General features: G+C 44.3%; 2 protein-coding genes across 2 annotated transcripts in view; one reads left to right on the plus strand and one right to left on the minus strand.

Annotated features, from left to right (window-relative positions):
• Positions 1-9,597, plus strand: part of NRDE2 (NRDE-2, necessary for RNA interference, domain containing) — a 52,151-nt gene extending 42,554 nt beyond the window's left edge. The window contains exon 16 of the transcript XR_008308848.1: positions 9,132-9,597. The gene's annotated coding sequence lies outside the window, so the exon portion shown is untranslated. The remainder of the gene's footprint in view (positions 1-9,131) is intronic.
• PSMC1 (proteasome 26S subunit, ATPase 1) lies at positions 820-18,099 on the minus strand. The gene is made up of 11 exons (XM_053257191.1): positions 18,000-18,099; positions 15,502-15,555; positions 14,575-14,671; positions 13,467-13,591; positions 12,308-12,493; positions 11,127-11,255; positions 9,855-9,951; positions 6,306-6,495; positions 4,472-4,623; positions 3,350-3,504; positions 820-1,151 (listed from the first exon to the last, which is right to left on the minus strand). Exons 1-11 carry the CDS (start codon positions 18,000-18,002, stop codon positions 1,017-1,019), a joined length of 1,323 nt encoding a protein of 440 aa, XP_053113166.1. The 5' UTR covers positions 18,003-18,099; the 3' UTR covers positions 820-1,016.
• Between the last annotated feature and the right edge of the window lie 5,320 nt (positions 18,100-23,419).

Here is a 23,419-nt window from a genome sequence, read left to right on the forward strand (position 1 = left end):
TGGTCAATCCTCCATCCCTTTACGCCATCCCCCCTCACCCCTCTTGGTCATCGCTGCAGCGTTGCTGGTGCCTACTGGCCAAGCTACAGCTCCCTATACCCAGGAACCTCCCCACCACCATGGCCACTCATTCGTCTCAGGCCGCTGACAGGCCCAGACCCTTCCCTTGCCTTCCTGCCTCCAATGGCCTCGGTAGCCCCTGGGACCTTCCTTGCGGCAAATGGGCGCTGCCATGGCCACTCGTTCCCCTCAGGCTGCTGACAGGCTTGAGCCCATCCCTCGCCCTTCCTTCTTTCTCTTCCCCCCATTTTCCTCTCTTTTTCCTCCACTCGCTCTTCCCCCTTCCTTTCTCTCTCTTTCCCTTTAACAGATCTTGTTCATCAGACCCTGCCCACTATCCTTTTATATATATAGATCTTTCTCCTCTACAATCAAGAACATCTTCCACCAGTAACAGTTGCATTCCAACTGACCTTAACCATCACAGGCTCCTCTTCCCTATCTGCATATGGAATCCCCTCTGCCCAATCACCATTGTGCTTCTGCTCTCACAGGCTCCTCACCCCTATCTGCATATGGAATCTCCACTGCCCAATCACCACAAGTGCTTCTGCTCACAAACTCTTGCAGGAGCTGCCACGCACGCAGGAGCTAGCCACGGGTATGCCTTAGAAAATTAGATACCCCAAGCTGTGTCACAACCAGCCAGAAGAGTTATGGTGCTTGATAGGGATGTCAGTTAATGGGATAATAGGTAGCAAGACAGGCCACTAAGCACATCTGTAGCCATCCTTTCTTAAATTCTGACTCAATTTCCTGTTCATTTGGAAACCAATGTTTAATGGCAAATAAGGTGTTGTACAGTGAGTTAAACAATACAGAAGAATTAATCTATCATGCTTTAATCACCAACACAAGCTTTCATTTTGCCCAAGAAGACCCTTTGTCTCATGTTTTTTCTGTATTCTGAAAGGAAGTTTCAGCAAATCCAGGACACAAATAAAAAAATTTAAAAATTAAAGATAGAGGCCCTCTGGGGTGCCCTCTTGCTTCTTATACAGAACATTTTCTTTAGATTTTTTGAAGTCTTCATTTGTTACTTTCATTCTCCGTTCCCTCAGAGCCATCAAACCAGCTTCTGTGCAAATTGCCTGCCAGAAAGGGAAGATTAATATATTGCAAATTTATTATTTATTTGATTTGATTATGGATCTCACATCAAAAGCTATGAAAGAGTATTCTTCAAATTAATTGATAGTCATTTGAGCCCCTGGTGGCGCAGTGATAAAACTGCCGCCCTGTAACCAGAAGGTTACAAGTTCAATCCTGACCAGGGGCTCAAGGTTGACTCAGCCTTCCATCCTTCCGAGGTCGGTAAAATGAGTACCCAGAATGTTGGGGGCAATATGCTAAATCATTGTAAACCGCTTAGAGAGCTCTGGCTATAGAGCGGTATATAAATGTAAGTGCTATTGCTATTGCTATTTCTTGCAGTGTTGTATGGCCAAATCTGTGAGATGAAAGCCTAAACTTGGTATGTAATTTAACAGAACAAAAGAATCTGATTGCAATACATACATATTGTTCTCTTTCCTGCCAATGGAAGGGCACATTCCATTGTATCTCAGCAGAGTCCAATGAATGTGCGCAGCATTCAAGAAAAGTGCCAAAACACACTAACATGCAAATACAGGTGGACCTCCTTATCCACGGTTTCACGTATCTGCATTTGGGGAAATGACACCCGACCTCAGCATACGGTGCGGGGGGGAGGCATGTTGACCTTGCGGAAATGACTGCAGAGGTCATTTCTGGCCATTTTAGGAATCGGAGCCACAAAATGGCTCCCATCCAGAAAACCCCACAATTTCCGGCCATTTTCCGGCCACTTTAAAGGCACAGTTTGACTTGGGGGAGCAGCAGAGACTGTCAAGTGTCCCCCCCCGGTAGAAACTGGCCATTTTCTGCCAATTTTCAGCCACTTTAGAGGCACAGAGTGACTTGGAGCAGCAGCAGAGACTGGCAAGGCTGCGAAAATAAGACATTTTCTGCCAAAAATGGCCGACTGGGAACCTAACCCTTTCGATCTCATAGTTTCAATTTCCGCGGTAGAGCCATGGAAGGGATCCCCGTGAATATTGAGGTCCACCTGTACAACAAAAAGGAGGGTATTCTCACGACCAGCTGAAACCGGGCTAAGGGAGCCCAGACCGGTTTCAGCTGGTTGTATGTTGCAACGGGGGCCACACGGCTCCTGGCAGCCAGCCCTCTTAAATGCCCACACCCCCACCCCGTTAAATGAGGTTAGCGGAGCACGTGCTCTGCTAGCTGCATTTTCCTGGTCTTGTGTCTCCGCACTGCAGCAACTCACGATTACACCCTGATGGGGAGGCTACAACAAGCCTCCTGGCGTTGTGGGGAGTCCCCGTTTTGGTACTTCTGGGGGCCAGGAGGCCCCTGATCCCCGCTGCCCCAACCAGCTCCATGACGGAGCTGGTAATTGTGTGGGCAATCAATCTGTCCGCCCAGAGCAAGCTGCCTGCTCGTGTGCAGGGAAAGCGGGTCAAGCCCGCTCTCCCCGCAAAATCCCCTATGGCGCTTCACACTGCTCGTGTGAAGCGCCTCAACATTTTATTATGGGGCAACAGTGTATTTATGTAGCCAAGGAAATAAAGGAAAGTGATCTGGAGTGTTAATCACTGGACATCTACTACTGATGGGCAAGGAAACAGAACATACAAGTGGGAAGTTACACATGTTATCAGTTTTGCTGCTGATGCTTTAGACTTGAGACAAATGATCTGGATGAACGTCTCTGAAGTCCCTAAACCCTGTTGTTTTGAAAAGTATCCAGCAAGCCCCACTGACTCTCAAGAACTTCTCAAGTCAAGTAGGTCATCTTGTGAAGCTTTCGCTTACTTCTCCATTTCCAGTTTCCCTGTTCTCCGAATGTTTAGTCCAATGTCCAAGTATTTTGATACTTCTGGACAAACTGCCAAGTGCAGAGTAGACTCTCTTTGAACATTCGAGTGAGTTGCTTCTCATAGCAAAGAGCACTGGCCTACACCCAAACAGTTATGTGTGGAGGAGAAAGCTCACTGGGTGTCACATATCTCTCAGCCGAACCTACCAACACTGAGTTGTTGTAAGGATAAACATAACTATGTACACCACTCTGGGCTCCTTGGAGGAAGAGCAGGATATAAATGTAAAATACATACATACATAAAATTTGCCATAGGGCTTTGAGTGAGAAGGGATGAAATATACACAGAAAGGAAGCTGAAATGATTCAACATGGGGGGGGGGGGGGGTGGCGCGGACACTTAATTGACATGAAACATTTTACCTTGATATCTGCACCAGACAGATCATCTTTAGCCATAATCAGCTCATCTAGAGTAACATCATCTGCCAAAGTCATCCTGCTGGTATGAATCTGAAAGATACGCTTCTTGGTTTTCTCATCTGGCAGAGGGAATTCTATTTTCCTATCAATACGTCCTGGGGAAATTAGAAAAAAACCACAACCAGCTCAGACTTTTGCCTGAAGAACAAAGCCTTCCTTTAAGAAAGTGACTTCGCACTGGGTCTAAACCACTTCATCTTTAAAGCCATAAGTTTAAGCTGGAAATATTTATTTATTAATTAAATTTATACCCCACCCAAACTTACATCTCTGGGTGGCTAACAACAATTAAAACACATATAAAAGTTAAAACAGTTCAACATATAACAACACATATAAAAGTTAAAACAATACAATAATTTTAAAACCATAAAATTAAACAAACAGTATTTTTAATATTGGTATCTTCCTCCCTCAGCTGTGCTGTAAAGCATCCAGCAGAATACATAGCAGGTATTTGGGGGTTAGTTTTTCCCCTTGAGAACTGCCATGTATCCCCTGAAAAGTCTTTACTGGAGCTACGTATTTGTTGTTGTTGCAAGTTCCATTCTGATAAGCTCATCAATAAATTGAAGTTCCGTTCTGAGGCGCTCAGGAATGTGCATGTTTCATAACAAGCAAGGCTTCTGTGAACCCTACAGCACAATTCCTCAGTCCTTATCCTTATGTTGTTGTTGAAATGTAACTAGGTCATCATGGAACGCAACGCGGTATGTGCAGGTGTGATCTCCTCTCCAGACCTGGACCTGCTTAACTTCACCAAGCCTCCTGTATCCTGTGCCTTCACACCCTACCTTGGAATCTAGTACATGCAACTTCATTTGCTCTTCTCCATCCTTTGTTACCCATGCCTCTCCCTTTCTGTTCTTCTGTCTACTCTTCCACTTAAAATTCTAGTCCAAATGCTTCTTGGGTCACTCTGAATGCTTGGATTACTCTATAAAGTGTCATACTCAGTGTTGCAGTCTATGCAGCAGGAAAGCAGATCATAGAGTAATCACTACATTTTAAGTAGTCCAGTGTGATGTGAAACAAAGGGAGACATGCAATATGATCTTCTACCTGGCCTGATTAAAGCTGGATCCAAGGTTTCTATTCTGTTAGTAGCCATGATCACTTTTACATCTCCGCGTGAGTCAAACCCATCTAACTGGTTCAGCAACTCCAGCATTGTCCGCTGGATCTCCCTTTCGCCACCTGAATTGGAATCGTATCTTTGAAGCAAAAAAGGAAACAGAACCAAAATAAGTTGCATGCAGCAGTCTCCACAGAAGATGACGACACTTCCCTTTACATGAAATAAAGTATCATTATTATAAATATTTATATGCCACTTTTAAACCAAAGAATTCGCAAAGCAGTCTACACAGACAAATAAGTAAGGGGGTTCCCTGTCTCCAAAGTGTTTACAATCTTAGAAAACAAACACACAAGGTAGACACCAGCAACCACCATGAGAGAGATGCTGTGCTGGAGTTGGAAAGAAACAGCTGACTTCCCCCTGCCTGCTAAGAGAATCGCCACTTTCAAAGGTGCACAGTTAGCAAGGAGCAATTAAGTAATCAAGAAGTCAACAACAAATACATTATGCCACAAACAATAGCTGCACAGAGATCAGATTTAATATGCATTTTACTCAAAGTGCAGTATAACTTCTCTGGTTAAGGCACACCAGTTTTTATGGCTAGAGCACAGAGAGAGATGTCCAACCCTACATCCACCATTCTTCGAGGTCCCTAGCCCAGTGGAGAAGAGACCCTCATCAGAGCTGATGGAGAGATGGGAGGCTGATCTCACAGATTCATAATGGTGTAGTCTTGCTTGCAGCAGACTACAAGCTTTCTCTGTACCATCTCACTATGTTTTCCAAATTGCAGTAGCAGAAAAGCCCCTCATTACTTAGAAGCAGCAATGTACTTTTATAAACATCATCAGCACTCACATACATAACTTGTTCTGCTTCAGAGTAATGCAACTGTCCACTATTAATTACAACCCTGTCTGTTTTTGTTAAAAGGGCATGCTTTTGGCTCCAGCGTATTGTTGCCATCATATCTTTAAAAAATATTCTAACCTCCTTACTCGCAGGGGTTCTATTCCTAGCCTACTACCACGAGCAACAAAGCATTATGCCTATGGGAAAGGGGGAGCTAGGCTCCAGAATGGACCCAATAAATGGGGGGAAAATGCACCCCCCAAAAAACCCTAATTAAAACTGTTTACTGTACCATGCTCCCAGGTGCTCAGGAATATCCTCACCCCCATCCGTGGGGGGAAACATGTTGTTCTTAAAGAAGTGCACTACAAAATAGCTCCTCCTGACTTCTCCAGACAAAATGGCGGCCAGAAGCGACATCTGTGGTCACTTCTGGCCCTCTAGGAACTGCAGCAGATACATCAGTTTTAACCCTTTGTATCCACAGATAATGAAATCGAGTGTCAATCAGACACCCATGAATACACAAGACCGTGGTTATAGAGTCCGTGAGTAATGAGGTTTGCCTGTATTGTCTACATTAATGGCCAAGAACCCTCTTCATAAAAAGCACATGCTCTACCATCAAAAATGGTATTTTCCCAAAGGAGCTAGTAGTGAGTTTTAAAAAATAAAAGCCGGGATTGTCAAGCCCTGAGCCATTTTGGAAGAGTGCTATAAAAATCAAATAAATTAATAAGGTTATTGCCAAAGGTTGGGGGCGACAGAAAAGATCCTTTGGGGAGGGCAACATAGGCTTTTGAGCCACAAGAGCCTAATGTCAGATTGTATCCAAAGGTTCCCATTCATTCAGAGGAAGGGAACCTTTGGATACAACCTAATGACTGGAGAAAAAAATGGAATATCAACTCAAAAAAGAGTTTTCTGTGGAAAAGAGTGGAAGTGACAGCAGCACTCTACCTTTTGGTACCAATGGCGTCAATTTCATCAATGAAGACAATGGACGGGGCATGCTCCTCAGCTACTCGAAACAGTTCTCGAACAAGCTTTGGACCGTCTCCCAGGTATTTCTGAATAAGCTCAGAACCAACCACTCTGAGGAAGGTGGCCGAGGTCTGGTTTGCCACCGCTTTGGCTAATAGTGTTTTACCTGTTTGATTTTCAGAACATAGGGAAGTTAGAGATTACAGCAACTCTTGCTTATCTGTATTAAACATGTATGCATGCAATTCAGAATGATTAACAAGGGCTGACATACAGAGCAAGGATGCACTAGCGTAGCAAGAGAGCAGCCTAATAGAACTTCCCAACTAACTGCACCAGTGCAGAGGAGAAGGGGCAATTTTTTATGCTCTCCACATCTTCAGGAAGCCCTCTGTGCCACCCAAAAATATGTCCCCAAGGGTTGCACAGTCTCCAGGACATATTTTCATGTAAAACAGAGCGCTCTCTGGGAAAGGGGAGGTTGTCAAAATCACTGCTTCCCTGCTGCACCAACACAGTTAGTTGAGAAGTTCTGTTAGGATGCTCTCTCACTGCACTGGTGCATTCTTGCTCTGTGCATCAGCCAAGTTTCCCATGGAGCCTAAGACACATTGAGGTCATTCACACAATCAAAAACTGTATTCTGTCTGAGTTTGGCAGCTGTCTGTGCTCCCAATTTTCAATTGTGTGGAAGCAAGGAGAGAGGAAAACCTTGGTAGAAGTGATTGTGTGGAAGTAAGGTAGGAGGAAAAGCTACCCAGGTTTTCCTCTCACCTTGCATCCACACAACTGAAAATTGGGAGCACGCACAGCTCCCAAACTCAGATAGAACACAGTTTTTGATTGTGTGAATGACCTCATTAACTCCCAAGTTAAGCTAATAAGCAATTCAGTATGGTCCAATGTATTTACATAAGTTCAATTGACTCTACAACTTGAACTTACTGATATTTTGTTTAAACCTGTTCACCAGAAAGCAGATAAGCTGGGGAAGGGCATGAATTTGCCTTTATGCTATTGAGAAAAAAATATATGCCGAGGAAACAGCACTTGTCACAACTATATTAACAGAAGAATATGATTTTTATTTACAAAATTTGTATACTGCCTTTCAATATATGTACAGCAGTGTTTAGCCAACAAGTAAAACAAAACCCAACACATCGTAACACAGTTAAAAAGTAACAGGTTTTTAAAACAAGTATTTGGAGCACATGAACAGCCCATCCCCTGTGATAAAGGAACATGCCAAGAGAATGTTGGGACATCCACAGAGGATGTCACATTAGGGCACCCTCTCAGCATACCCCCTTCCTAATCGCATGAGCAGGGATAGTATCGCCCGATGCAGCCCAACAGAAAATAAAACTAAAACAATACACAGCAGAAACACATTTTGAAACACTTAACTTCCAAAGGCACAACACTAGAGAAAGGTTTTGAGAGACATTTCCTTGAGATATACAGAATGCAGCACATTGTGTGATGCCATAATTTCCAAAGGAAAACCACTGTAATCTGACATTCCTTCATGAACCTCATATGCAGAAGTGAAGACTCATGCATGCGCATAGCCCACCTAGCCTGCTCCTCCTTCAAGGCAGAAAGTAACAACTGAGCTGGTAGAACACTGCATTAGATCTCACTGAACACACTGTGTCCCTGGATAAACTTTGCAAGGCATGACCATGTGCAAGTCCAAGACTAACTTCCTCTTTTACTGGGATCAGGATGTCGTATCTGACCAAGTCTCAAGAAATCTATAGTACAGGTCTATAAATGCATGTTATTGGTGGAGACTAGCAAACTGGCATACACATGCTTAACTATTAACCTCTGCAAACAGGCCAGATGGATGAACTGAAAACCCAGAAGGAATGAAGTCTCTCATGGTTAATTAGCACAAGGCTCTTATTCCAGACACTGATATTAGGATTGTTTGCTTTTTAATTGTACTCCTGAGTGTATTTAATAAAGAAAAAACAGGTTGCTCACCTGTAACTCTTGATCTGGTAGTGATCCGTTGTATTCATAAGGAATGGGTTCTGCGCCTGCATAGAGACTTCGCGGGTAGACTAACTAGCTCCTCGTGACGCCCACTCTGCCTCATACATGCTCTGTGCTTTCGTTGAAATCGGCAGTTGGGGGCACTATTTCCTCAGTTTCTTGTAGACCACTGTAATCTGACAATCCTTCAAGGTAACCACTACAATTAAGGGTGTTTTTTTGGGGGGGGGTTACTACTGTGGAGAGGTTTGGGAGGGTCTTATGAATACAACAGATCACTACCAGATCAAGAGTTACATGTGAGCAACCTGTTTATCTGGTTCGTGATCCGTTGCATTCATAAGGAATGGGTAATTAGCTAGATTCTTAGAAGGTAGAGGGCACAGTAGACCCAGAAGCCTATGGCAACACCCTTTTTAATACACTTCTCCCAAATTTTGCCTGCTCCAAGAATTGCAGGTCAATGGCATAATGCTTTATAAACGGCTGCTGTGAAGACCATGTTGCAGCCGCGCAAATATCTGTCATTTTATTCCTCGACAAATGTGTGGCTGAAGCAGCATATGCTCCTGTTGAATGGGCTCTTATTGTGGGTGGGGGATCTATTCCCTGCTGCTTGTAAGTCTGCACAATCAACTCCACCAACCAATGAGCTACTGTCTGCCTCGAAATTGGTTGGCCCTTTTGCTTTCCCTTGTAAGCTACAAGTCGTATTTTTGTCATCCTCAGTGCCTTTGTTCTGAGGTCAATAGTCAAATAAATCAATATTTCTCCCTTTTGTTTGTCTGTTTCTAGAAATCGGAGGAGCCAGAACCGAGGTGTTGACGCTTTGGTGGTCAAATAGAAACTGAGGAAATGGCGCCCCCAATGCTACAGCAATGAACTTTGTAGGTCCTGGTGACCCTCCTAAAGCACTCTGTACTTTAGGAGACTAATCACCTGATCTCTTTGCTAACTACTCTACTTCTACATATACAATATGAGGGCAAATAAGCTGGAAGGAAATACAGTAAGTTCTTCACACCAACCAAGTAAACCCATGTGCAACCCAGGCTGCCAAACCATCTAGTCATTAGAAACAGCACAGTAGTGGTAGAAGGAACACCCTGCTCTAATCCATATACTAACCATGAGATAAGAGTTCTGAATGATATAGATAGCTTAAATTTTCCGAGCTAATTTTTCCTTTTATGTGCCTATTATGGAACCTCCTGTCACCTGATCTTAAGGTGACAGCACCAGTCCTGGCAATTAAAAAAAAAAGAATCTAAAGATAATCCTCGAGTTTTCATTTGCTGGTTTCTTTTTAGTGGTTTTTCTCCACTCTTTTTTTCATGTTGCATTTACACTGTTTTTTGTGGGTTTTAATGGTTATTGTATTTTTATTTTATTTAAAAATGTTAGCAGAGAGGGCGTGCTCTCAGCTCAAGTATGTTTTTATGTTCTTGAGGGTACAAAAAGGCAGGGTACACAGTTTTTAATAAACAAAATAACTATATATGAAATATGAGAGAGTACCTGTGCCAGGTGGCCCGTACAGAATGACTCCTTTGGGTGGTTTTATACCCATCTCTTCATAATATTCAGGATGCGTCAAAGGAAGCTCCACAGACTCCTATAGAAAAGAAAACAACATGGGTCTATGAACCACTTAGTAACCATGAGGAGAAAGGTGAGTATTGCTCTTCCTAGATCTCACCAGCATTCCCTCTAACAGGGATTCCCAGATGTTGTTGACTACAACTCCCAGAATCCTCAAGCAAAAGCCATTGCTGCTAGGGATTCTGGGAGTTGTAGTCAACCACATCTGGAGATCCCTGTAAGAGCGAAAATGGGACCTCACCCATCAAGCAGTGTATTAATGTCCAAATCAGAGTTTTCAAATGTGAATGCAATTTGCACATTACCCAAGGGCCTGAACACACATTAGCTTTAAGCAGTGGGCCAAATTATTGCTACTCTGGGGTAACTGCCCTAGCTGCAGACTATGCTACAGGTAGGTTCATAGCCCCCTAGAAATAAGCAAACAGAAAAGGCCAAACACACTATAATCATACCTATGTCATTTTTATAGCATGGCAATTCAGTACTTCCTTAAAACAAGGCTGTGTGGATAGCCAAATCTAGCATCAAATTAACTCATTACTTTAAACTCATGGGTCACCACTTTTGTTCTCCCTTATCCAAGGATGTTAACTCTGAGTATTTTAAACAACAAATGCCAACAACTCAAATACATCTGAGAGAACACCAATACTCTTTCTACTCTAGCTTAACACCAAACTGTTCATTTTGGAAACAAAGTCCTGATTTGATCAGAAGTTCAAATCTTCACTCAGTGAGTTGCCCAAGGCTATCAAAGCTTTTTGTGTAACCTACCTGACAATATTGCTGGCAAGATTAAAATGCACAATCGCCTTGGAAGAAGGAACAATACAAGTGTAACAGATATTTATTTCCAGCAATTGTAGTCACTTCTCTCCACTGGGTTAAGAAAAGACTGGAGTTTTAAGTGAAAACAGCTAAGCAATAGGATCTATCAAAGCAATACTTGGGGGAGGGGGAGATCATATTACATCGTTTAAAGTCTGGAAGAGCCTACCAAAAGACACCCCACTGGTCTCATCACTGCCCACTTTTCATCGGCAGTAAAAACTGTGCTATTTCAACTAGGCTGTTTTTAGAAGATTACTCAGAAATCTGGGATGGAAATTTTGAAATAAGTAGTCACTGTGTAACAGATGCTCTGGAAGCACCTCCTGGATCAGACAGTGCCAGAAGTATAAATACCTTGATTTCTTGAATCTGGTTATCTAAGCCTCCAATATCGGCATATGTCTCCTGTGGGGCTTTCTCCACCTTCATCACGGTAACTAGAGGATCTGTGTCATCCATGAGGACTCCTATCACGGCATGGACCTAATCAAAACAGGCAGTAGCACAAACAAGTCAAGCAGCACGTCACTCACCGAAAACCCACTCTGAGTGTTCAGCGCAAAGCAAGCAAGTAGCAATGCATGAATGGCATTACCATAAATATATTTCATGGTCAAATGCACCTCCACAAATCTGACAAGGATGCCCAGGATCACATAGATCCAGGACTACTTTCTCTCATGATGCCTCTTACATCATACTGACATTTGAAGCAGGTCCAAAGCTAAGCATGACATGAGGCTCTCTTCCTCCCACTGCCTGCAGGCAGGATGCATTGTGTGACCTGGTCTATTCATATATACAAGTGCAGTCACCCACTGGCAATTCCCAGGAATGTAGCAGCTTGATATATTTCCTTTGCAGCTACTGATGCTTCTGTATATGTGGATGAGCCAGATCACCCATGTTGTAAACACATTCAAGTGAAGATGGCTCAGGCTTTATTGGCCAAGAAGCATTTCTGATTGTAAACATGCCAAGAGGTTGGTTTTTACTGCCACTTTTCCTGAACTATCAGGTCCAGGGAAGTTCGAGTAGGACAGAGCAGTAGATATTTTATTTATTTACTCAGGTCTCCCCGATCCTAGTCCAACACTCTAATCACTACATTGGCTTGTGGTATGTGATAAATGAGCACATCCCTCAGGTCACAATCCCAAAGCTGATATTTCATCTAAATAAAATATGCCAAGTTTTCAGCTTTTCCTCATTATATTGCTTGATCCCAATCCAGAAAAAAGCCAAAACTTGGTCCTGCTGAAATTTATGGGGCTTAAGGGAGTCACAACTAACTTGTCCCATTGATTACCAAAGGATTTGGACGTGACCAACTTTCTCTCAATTAGGACCTTTTATGATTTTGTCGTCCTCTGAATTCTCTGCACGTTGTTCACCTTCTTTTTTTAAATGCACATTGGGCCTTACTACAATAGGTAGAAATTTGCAATGTGAAAAAAGATATTAATAACAGTTACCACTTTCAGCATTTTGAATCGGAGGCAGGCTATACCACTAAGAAAGCAAGCATTATTTACCTTATGATTAAGAAGAACTGAACACCCTGGCTCTAGCAAATCCTTGTCTACAAAAGACAGAATGCTGACGTAGTGCTCGGATCCCACCGACGTAGACACAATGGCGTGATTATCATCAATTATCTCCTCAAGTGTCCCTACAGACATCGGAGTCCCCCTCAGATCATCCACCTTGGACCTCTCTTCCTGCAGACAAAAACAAGCCGTCATCATGTGTGAAGAACTGACCACCAACCCCACCAAGCCTGTGTTCCTGGCCCCTGATCCTCCACATGACTAGGGAAAGTCGGTGTCTGTGTAGGCGCGAGATCCACACACTCAACACAGATGGGGCAATCGCCTGCATTGGAAGAGTTTACAGTCTTCCTCCTTGTGTGCCCCAAGCCCTTTCTCACCGATTGTGAGAAAGGGCTCAATTTGTGTATGTTTGATATGCCTGAGCAGACCTTGTAGTTGAGTTATAAGAGGCACTCTCTTCCTGAGGAGGAACATGGACCATCAAGCCAATAAGAGCTTCTGTTTATATTCCACTTTCATAGGCAGACACCTATATGATTAAGCATTTTTTAAATGAACTGTTTATACCACACCATCTAATTTTATCTACAGCAGAGATGAGAACAAGTAGTTTCTCAAAAGAGTTCTATGTTGTTCTGGGGCTCCCAGAACTCATGCTTCAAAGTTATGTTTGCAGTTTTCATGGTTAAGCTAAGAAGATGATGCAATGTGCCTAAGGCACGCAGAAATAAGTAGCCCAAGCTCATTCTGATAAACCTAATTTCAAGCATCATATCAAGATCAAAATCATTAATGACTTTTAACATAACATCAGGATTTAGCCATTGCTGCATTCTCAGATCCATTCCCAACTAATCTTTGTTCTTCAAATTACAGAGCAGAGAGTACAATCACATCACACTTCCAGGTTTTGTGTAGGTTATGGTGCATTAAAAACCCTAATTTTCCAAAAAGGAATAAATAAATTGCAGCTTTGTACAGACTAACTTGTATTGTGGCACAAGGTTTATCCAAGCAATGACTATTTTGATAGAAGAATAAAGCAGATTAGGCAATTACACTGCCCACTCCAAAGACTCCGGGCGGTGCACAAAAACGTGCACAAAATCATTTTCTTCTCAATATATCTGTATTTATATACCTCCTGCTTTTCTTCCAAAGGTTTCATCTGTTCTTGGTTTCTAATGAATTCTTCCTCCATCAAAAGGTAATCTTTAATTCGTTCCAACTTCAGCAGTTTGAGTCTACACTGAGTGTGTGGGGTTACTAAAATTAAAAGAAAAGTCAGAAGAACACAAAATTTTAAAATTAGCATATTCAGGTTGAGGGGGTGAAGCTGTGGTGAGATACATTCTCCTCATTCTTTGGTGCTGTAAACTAAAGGGGCTCTCAATTCCTACCTTTTGTAAGGGATTCCCACTTTTTGTTCTGCCTTTGACACTGCTTTTTGGTGAAAGTGTGGGTAGCTGTCTTCCTGGACTTGAATGGTGGCAAAACAATCAACTTTCAAGGCTTAGATGTCAAAATATTATTATGAGCAAAGGTTATATGCCAGAGAGATGCACCAGAGGGAACGCTGGTAAGACATGATGCTCTAGTACAGGGTTTCTTAACCTTGGGCCCCCAGATGTTTTTGGACTACAACTCCCATCATCCTCAGCCACAAAGGCCATGTCTGGGGATTATGGGAGTTGTAGTCCAACGACATCTGGGGGCCCAAGGTTAAGAAACCCTGTTCTAGTAGATCTTTTTTCTTTGCTTTGCTATTTGCTTTTTTCTTTGCTTTGCTATAGCAGTTTTAAAACTGTTTCAAAACTGTTTTTTGAGTTGGAGGGGTTTTAATGAATTAATGCAGGTAAAAGATGCCATTTACTTATGTAAGTAGGAATTAAGCCTCCAGTGTTTACAGAGTAACCTGATCCTAAATTCAGCTCTAAAAGTGACAAACAACTGGCAATCCACAGGTACAGAAATCTAGATTCTGTGGCACAATATGCAGAGGATTCAAAAATAAAAGCTGCTGCTTTATACTAAGCACTGAAGCTATTGGTCCATCTAGCCCAATACTGGTCTGCTTGGACCAGCAATGGCTCTTTAGGGTCTCAGGCAGTTAAGTCTTTCTGCTACCTGAGCTTTTTAATGAAAGATGCAAACCTGGATTGAATTTGGGACCTTCTAGAGATAAAGCATCTGTTCTGTCACTGAGCTATGGCCCCTCATTGACACATCTGCAAACCAACTGTGCTTACCCAGTGGAAGTTTACTGGCGGCATCTGGTCCCTTTGTTTTCTTCTTCTTTTTCCCCACTCGAGTTGGAACTGGGGGCTCATATTTCTTCTTCTTATCCTTTTTAAATTATTTTTTTAAAAACCAAGGAGAAAGGCAGAATGGTGACAGTCAACTCCATGGAACTTGCTTAAATGCTAGCACTGCTGTGCAAATAAATAGGACAGACAGGTGTGGGACTGGACTTCCCTCTATGACATACAATAATTGTCTTGACAATCTGAATGAAAACAGAGCAGCCTGCCAACTCCATACCAAAACAACAACAAAAAACACCTTTGAAAACATTATCCCCAGGTTAGCTCCAAGCACAAGTGACACCACACTTTGAAAGTGGCTAATTTTGTGCTCTCCAAAGTGCAGTTACTGATTATGTCAAGTGCACCAACAGCCCATGATCATATGTGCTGAGCACCTTGTCCATGCTGCTGCCAACCCGAGGAAAACCTGGGCAGAAATGATTGTGTGGTAGGAGGAAAAGCTACCCAGGTTTTCTGTCTCCCTTGCTTCCACACAATCACTTCTACCCAGGCTTTCCTCTTACCTTGCTTCCACACAACCGAACACTGGGAGCACACACAGCTCCCAAGCCCAGGTAGAATACAGTTTTTGACTGTGTGAATGACTTCACCGTGTGCTACACTAGTCAGTCCTCAACAAACTTCTCAATTGGTCAAAGAGGATTGTTACTCTAGAACAGATAAAATAAGCACATATTTTAGAAATGACAGAATGGATAGCAAGACTAGTCAAGTGCCATTATGACACTGAGAAAAAAGCATCTTTTACTTTCTAAGCACAGAAGACACTTTCTAAAATAAACTTCATTTGTTGCATTTCTCAAAGGAATACACCTGACAAAAAATATGGATTTGCTGTATCTTACTTACCTTATCATCCTTTTTGCCACCCCCAGGACCATGTCCACCACTCTGGCTTTGACCCTAATGAAAAAAAGGCAGGTGATCAATTGAAATGCTAAGAATCAATTAACCTTGTGTGCCTAAAGATTCTAGAGATTTTTGATACTCAAAAGATTTACAGCATGAATCTAAACATTCTAGGTATCATGCCTACGATAATACATAAGAAAAAAGGAAGTGTCTTAAGAATATATACAGTAAGCTTCTTTCAGCACTGACGTCAGCTTCACACTTGATGCAGCAGATTTGACTACTGTGTATTCCAGTGCTTTCTGTAACTGACATGTAAAACACAAATGACATTCCTCAGGATTTGACAAATTCCAGGCACCAGGGAGCCATGGCACCTAGAAATTTAACTGCAGCACCTAGACTAGGATATTCAGAGGAATAATTATTCAATAAAATCTCAGGCAGCCCTGTTCCTGTTCTAAGTATGTTACTTGTCAAGAGGACGGAGCTATAGCTCAGTGGCAGAGCATCTGCTTTGCATGCAAAAGCTCCGAGATTCAATCTCTGGCATCTCCAGGTAGGGCTGAGAAAGATTCTTGCCTGAAATCTTGGAGAGCAGTGTTCCCTCTAAGGCGTGCGCATGTGTACACGCCACATGTTTTTTTATGCCCGCTCAGTTAATTTTAGATCCCACTCAAGCTGAATCAGGAAGACCCCACTCTGAATGCATGTGCATGCACACTGCCTTGATACCGCCACACAGAACAAAACTCATTCCACACAGAGATTAAAAAAAATTAGAGAGAACACTGTTGGAGAGCCACTGCCAATCAGTAGGTAATACTGATCTTGACTGGCAACAGTCTAACTTGATATAAGGCAGCTTCCTATGTTCATATGGGATAAAGAGAAGCTCATTTACACTCTCCACCTACCCACAATGTCCTCACTAAGTCTAGCAATTTTGCCCAGGGTCTGACACCTGGCTATAAATATGTCTATAGGTGCTGACTGGACTAAGGTTATTCAATACATGAATCTGTGTGCTAAAGGCACAACTATGTCCTACCCTTTATTTAATTGTTGAGAGAAACACCAGTGTGCAGGCAGTGTTGTATATCTGCAGCATAAAGTATGGGGTTGCCCCAAGGATGAACATGGTGCATATGTAGGTGTGGATACACAGGCAAATCCCAAAAATGAAAACATTTTTAAAATGTGATGATTTAAGAGCAGTGATTCCTTTACATTTAGCAGGGAGAGAGCAACTGGCCCTATCTATCCCCAACACAGCATCCCTCCAGTAGGGATGTGCATGGAACTACGGCGGGGCGGTTCGAAGGCAGTGGGGGTCTCCCTTTAAGAGTGGGGGAAGGGTGCACTTATCCCTATGGCTGCTTTCCCCCCACCGTCAGTTTTTTTAAAAGCCCATCGGGGCCCGTTACCCTAGTCTTCTGGATATGACCAGAAGTCGCCGACGCACCTGCGCACACTGGCACAGACATGCATGCGTGACATGCACGTGCCTGTGCCGGCACATGCAGGCAACTTCCAGTCATATCCGGAAGACAAGGGCAACGGGGCAGCAGGGAGGTACGCTGCTGCCCTGATGGGCTTTTTAAAAAGTTGACGTTGGGGGGGGGGGAATGGCAAAAGGGATAAGTGCACCCTCCCCCCATTCTTAAAGGAAGACCCCCACCACCTTCAAACCAGCAGAACCACCAGTTCTTTGAACTGGTTCAGAGGCACATAAAAGGCCTCCGAACCGGTTCCGTGCACATCTCTACCCTCCAGTGGCTGTTTCTGGTGTTTCCCTTACATTTCTTTTGGGACAGGGAACCATGTTATTTAGTAGTAGTAGTAATGTTTATTATGGTCAAAATACCCAGAATACAACAAGAGAACAAGAAACAAACAAAAGAACAACAGCAGTTTGATATACCGTTAAATACAAAACAACCATTTAAGACACTAATTTCCTCCATCTTACTCATCTACTCTATTTTTCTACATAACCCGCTTCAAGAACTTCTGTTGAGAAGCAGTAAATGAATATAAGTAGCAGTAGCAGCAACCAGAAATGCCAGGTCAGAGGTGGCCGGAGTGCAGACAGGCTTTAAGCCTTTCATTTCTCAACTTAAGCACCGGACTTCAGCAGGGCAAAAGGAGGTCACAGCCTCTCCACTCCCCACAGAAGGCTTCCCAAAATGGGACCTGCTGTTACACACACACACAACGCGGGACTGTAGCCGGGGATGGGATGGTGGTGTCAAGGCAAACCACCCGCCAGCCCACCCCGCCTCTAGCTTCCCACTAGCCGGATCTCCTCGTCTCTTCTCTCCCGTCCATTCCGCCTCGGCAGGGGAGCGACGATGACATCGCATAGCCCAGCGAAGCGCGGGAGGGGGAAGGGGATACCGCCCCGCTCACCTCCCCATTGAGGCTCCCCACCGCAAGACCAGGGCGCCACTAACAGCAGCGCCCGAAGCCCTGAGACAGCCCCTCTCGCTCACCATTGTGCTCACTCACTGCCGGCCACCGGAAGAACATTAGCAGCAGTCGCAGACGGCTGGCGGAAGCGGAAGTTGTTTCGGTGTACGGATTGCCAAGAGGGCCAAAAGACTGCTCGCGAAAGGAAAGGAAATTGCTGGGCGGACCGGCGAGGGTTCGTGCCTGTCAGGGGAAGGCTCGGGGCCGTGGCTGGGGAGCCTGAACGCCAGCGAGAGGACTGGCCGTGCTTGGTTCTTCCTGCCCTGCGAGGATTTTAGTTTATTTTAATATTCAGTGTTCCAGAAAGAACCTGAATATTTGAAGCTATTTGAATAACATCTCCAAGAGCCACTTCTAGAATAGACTCGCCACAGGTCTATTGCAGAAGTGGTTTTTAGAGGTGTTATTCAAACGAACCGAACTGTAAACAGAGGCAGCCCCACCTACAACAGTACGACATACTGCACCAGTGAATTCAGCGTGGCGGTTACCAGAGCATGGATAATGACTGTGGCGCGGAGCCATCGCTGCTGCTGTGTCCAGTAGGGTCACACGCTACTGCACCAGCCTAAGCTAGTCAGTGGCACTAATGCCACTGAAGCTACTTTGGCCTCTAGCAGCAGAGCTGGATCAGTGGACGTCCCCAAAACGGATTTGGTCATTCAAGAGGAGTGCATCCCTCTCCAGAGCAGGTTGGGTAGCACCTTCCCAGGCAAATAAACTTCCTCCGACAGCACATCCCTCTTGTCTGGACTGACCTTGACTGGAGATCATGCTACATTTATTTTGTTTTATTTAAATTTTTATACTGCCTCACCCAGATGCCTCTAGGCGGTTCACAAATATAAAAGTGGATAAAAAAACCAACTAACTAAAACCAATTTAAAACCATTTCAGTACTCACTAAAGGCCAGGCTAATATAGATAGATAGATAGATATAGAGATATAGATATAGATATAGATATATAATATAATATAAAATATAAATATAATATAATAATATAATATTTATATATATATATATATATATATATATATATATATATATATATAAATTAGCCTGGCCTTTAGTGAGTATGTATGTTTTGGGGGCTCTTAAAGGCTGCTATGTATGTATGTATGTTTTGGGGGCTCTTTTAAAGGCTGTTAAAACTCTCAAGCCTCTAATATCCATAGGACTACTAGGGCATCACACGTCAATGTGTGACGTCTGCGGAGCATGCGCGGGGCGGCGGCAGGTATGCACGCGCGGCAGAATTGGCGCATGCGTGTTACTAACTTCGGCACTTGCAGGCTAACGGCGGGGGAAGGGGCGGCAGGGAGGAACGCTGCCGCCCCAGAATCTTTATCTAAAAACACAGCGCCGGAGGGGGAAGAGCGGAGGGGGGGGGAAGTACCACCCCCCCACCCTTAAAGCTACAACCCCCCTCCGTGCCGAACCGCTGGACCGGCTCGGAACCAGACCGGTTCGGAGGCCTCCAGCATGGCCTCTGAACCAGTTCGGGCACATCCCTACTGGCTACTGCATTTTTAACTAACTGAAGTTTCCAAAAGACATATAAAGGCATCCCCACATTCCGCGCATTGCAGTAGTCAAGCCAGTGAGTGCAACTAGTGAGTGCACCACAGTTTTGAGATCATTGTCCTCAAGAAATGGACACAGCTGTTGTATCAACCAAAGTTAATATAAAGCACTCCTGGCCATAGCCTCCTCCTGAGACACCAGGGTGAGGCTTGGGTCCAGAAACACTCCCAAGCTATGTTCCTGTTCCTCTAGTGGGGAGTGCAACCCCATCCAGAACAGGACGATATACCACGTCCTTCAAAGCATGACCCCTTACCATTATTATTATTATTTTTATTATTATTATTTTACATTTATATCCCGCTTTTCCTCCAAGGAGCCCAGAGCGGTGTACTACATACTTGAGTTTCCCTTTCACAACAACCCTGTGAAGTAGGTTAGGCTGAGAGAGAAGTGACTGGCCCAGAGTCACCCAGCTAGTTTCATGGCTGAATGGGGATTTGAACTACCATGAATACATCTGACTTGTTTGGATTCAGCTTCAACATATTATCCCTCATCCAGTCCATTACTACCTGTAGGCAGGCATTTAAGGGGGTTATGCCATTACCTGATGATGATGTCATGGAAAAATAGATTTGGGTGTCACCAACATATTGATATATCATCTGATGAACACAGCAAATCTTCTGATGAACACACTCAGCGGTTTCATGTAGATGTTAAAAAGCGTTGGGAATAGGATGGAGCCCTGAGCTCTCATTTCAGAGAGCAACTATCCCCGAGTGACACCATCTGAAATCTGCCTGAGAGATAGTACCCTCTATTCCCAAATCCCGGTGGTCAATGGTATCGAAAGTCACAGAGAGATCCAAAAGAACCGGCAGAGTTACATTCCCTCTGTCAATTCCTTGGTACAGATCAACCATCAGGCTGACCAAGGCTGTCTTAACTGTATAGCCCGTTCTAAAGCCGGTTTGAAATGGGTCTAGATAACCAGTATCCTCCAAAACTACCTGGAGTTGATCAGCCACCACTCTCTCATTCACTCTGCCCAACCAAGGGAGGTTGGAGACCAGCCTATAATTATCCATCAATGAAGGCCCTAGGGCAGGCTTCTTCAGTAAAGGTCTCCCAATTGCCTCCTTCAAACATGGAGGCATCCTGCCCTCCCTCAGTGAGGCATTTATGATGTCAACTATGCCATCTCCAACAGCCTCCCTATAGAAGCCATGTTGGGCATGGATCCAGAGGACAGGTGGTAAGCCGAGCACCTCCAAGAAGTTTGTCCACATCCTCAGGAGTCACAAATTGAAACTGATCCATTCTAATCAAACGAGGACTTACTGGAGACCCCTACCACTTATTCTGCAATAACAGTAGAGTCCAAGTTGGCCTGAATCTGAGAGATTTTATTTGCAAAACAGTTATTAAAGGCATCACAGTGGGATCATGAACACCACAAATTCAAGTTCAGAGAAGAGGGGACCCGCGTCAATCCCCTCACAATTCTGAACCACTCTTGAATGTGAATGTGAACCACTGCTGAACATGAACTTGCAGATGCAATACATGCAGAATAGAATTGCTTCTTTGCGGCACGTATTGCCACAGTGTAAGCCTTTACATGAGCTTTGTGTCATATCTTAGATTCCCTCTACTTTCCCCTCCACTTACACTCCAGTCTTCTTCCTTGCTGTTCAGCTTCCACAGCTATTCTGTATACTATGGGGCCGATTTCAACATGGAATGGAGAGGACACTTAGGGATGATTGTGTCTAATGCCCTGTATGTTCCCTATTCCAGGTCTTGACCAGGAAATCAACAGAATCACTGGTAGAGCCAACTTTAAAACCTTCCAAGGCCTCTTGGAATCCTATGGGATCCAATAGCCTTCTCGGGCAGACCATCCTAATAGGTCCTGCACCCCTGCAGAAGTGGGTTGTGGCCATGAAACCAACCATAACCAGATGGTTGTCTGTCCATAACAAGTGAGACACTCTAGGAGTCCCTACCCCACAGAGCACCACCCTGTTCTGAGAAAAAAACCCAAATTGAAGGTGTTACCAGCTGTATGTGTTGGCCATATGACCAGTTGGGATAGGCTCATAGTTGTCGTGGCTGCTATGAACTCCTGAGCTTCATCAGACAAGCTAGTCCCAAAGTGAACATTGAAGTCCCCCAACACCAAAAGCCTGGGCGACTCCAATATCAACTCCACAACCAGTTCTGTCATCTCATTTAGGGCCTCGGTTGGGCAGCAGAGTGCTCGATATACCAACAGAATACCCAATCTGTACCTGGTCCCCTCAATATAGGCCAGCTCTTTCACAGGGATTCTGGTAAGGGAGATGGCATTCCTATGGATCTCAGCCACTCCACACATACCCCGCTCTCTTCCCCATACCTGCTCCACAACTGAGTACCCAGCAAGAAGCAGATGAGTCCAAACTGGGCCCGGGGCACACCAAGGTAATTTGGGCACCCGGTCTGCCCAGCCACAAGCCCCCCCTCCCCATGAGCCCCCCCAAACCTCCTTTGGGGGGCTCATCCCGCCAAAGCTATGCTTTTTAAAAAAGTCTTACCACAGCCAAGGGGTGGCTGTGGGGGGGGGGAGGGGAGCAGCCCTTTTCCCTTCTCCCCCCTCCCCCAGCGGTGGTGGGGTGGGAGCAGGAGAGATGCTGACCCCATCCATTCAGGCCAGCGTCTTGAAGCAACTGTGAGGAGCACCTGCACAGTTTAGATTGTCGCAAGCCCATGATGTCCTGGGCTTGCGACGATCACAACTGTGCAGGCCTGCCTCACAGTTGCTTCAAGACGCTGGCCCAAAGAAGCTTTGGCAGGGCAGGCGCGGGGTGGCTCAGCTGCCAGAGGCTCTTGGCCCCAGCCATTTGGAGGCTCCCCCAGACCTTGGAGGACCAGACCAGATCCCCAAGGCCTGGGGGTTAGTGTGCTGACTGGGTCACTAGTCTCCCCCAGCAAAGTCTTCGTTATACAAGCCAGGCCAGCTCCCTCATCCATGATCAAATCATGGATGATTTCAGTCTGGTTTTGAACCAATTTGGCATTGCAGAGGAGTGTGGTCAGGTTCTGTAGGTAGTTGGAACTACTCACTGAGGCCTGGGAGCTGACAGGACAGCCGGAAGGGAAAACAGCTATTACATTTCTGCTACCCCTTCCCCCATAAAGGCCTGCCATCTTGCCAACACCAAATATTTTATTCCCCAGCTATAATAAAATAAATAAATAATTAATAATAATAATAATAATATAATTATTATTATTATTCAATTTCTATACCACCCTTCCAAAAATGGCTCAGGGCGGTTTACAAAGAGAAGTAACAAATAAGATGGCTCCCTGTCCCCAAAGGGCTCACATTCTAAAAAGAAACATAAGACACACACCAGCAACAGTCACTGGAAGTACTGTGCTAGGGGTGGATAGGGCTATACTGAAATAGCTGCTCCTGGCCCTCCCTAGGCACTCCCCCCACTCCCTCATTTGTGTACCAGAGCCCAAACACATAAACAGCCCAGCACCACAATCAATCAGAACTATAGGACCTTCTTGCTCTCTATGCCGACAGCTGTTTGCCTCCCCTCAAATAGCTGGAGAAAAAGCCACACCTCACACCCACCATGTCCTCTGGCAGGTGTAACCCATTAAGTCCTATCAAGGCAAATTAAAGTCATCAAGAGAGGTCCGTCTCCAGATGCCAGCAGCTTGTTTAAAAGAGCCGCCTGGCTTTTAGTAATTGTTGAATGTTATACATTGTTGTTCAAATTGTTTTAAATTGTTTTAATAGCTGTTTTTTTTTTAAAAATGTGTTTCTTTATGTGAGCTGCCTAGAACCTTTGGAGTCAGGTGGTATATAAATTAAATGGAAAAAGAAAAAGTCCAGTTAAAGGGAGGCA

The sequence above is a fragment of the Hemicordylus capensis genome, chromosome 1 (assembly GCF_027244095.1).
Source record: "Hemicordylus capensis ecotype Gifberg chromosome 1, rHemCap1.1.pri, whole genome shotgun sequence".
Classification (NCBI taxonomy): Eukaryota; Metazoa; Chordata; class Lepidosauria; order Squamata; family Cordylidae; genus Hemicordylus; species Hemicordylus capensis.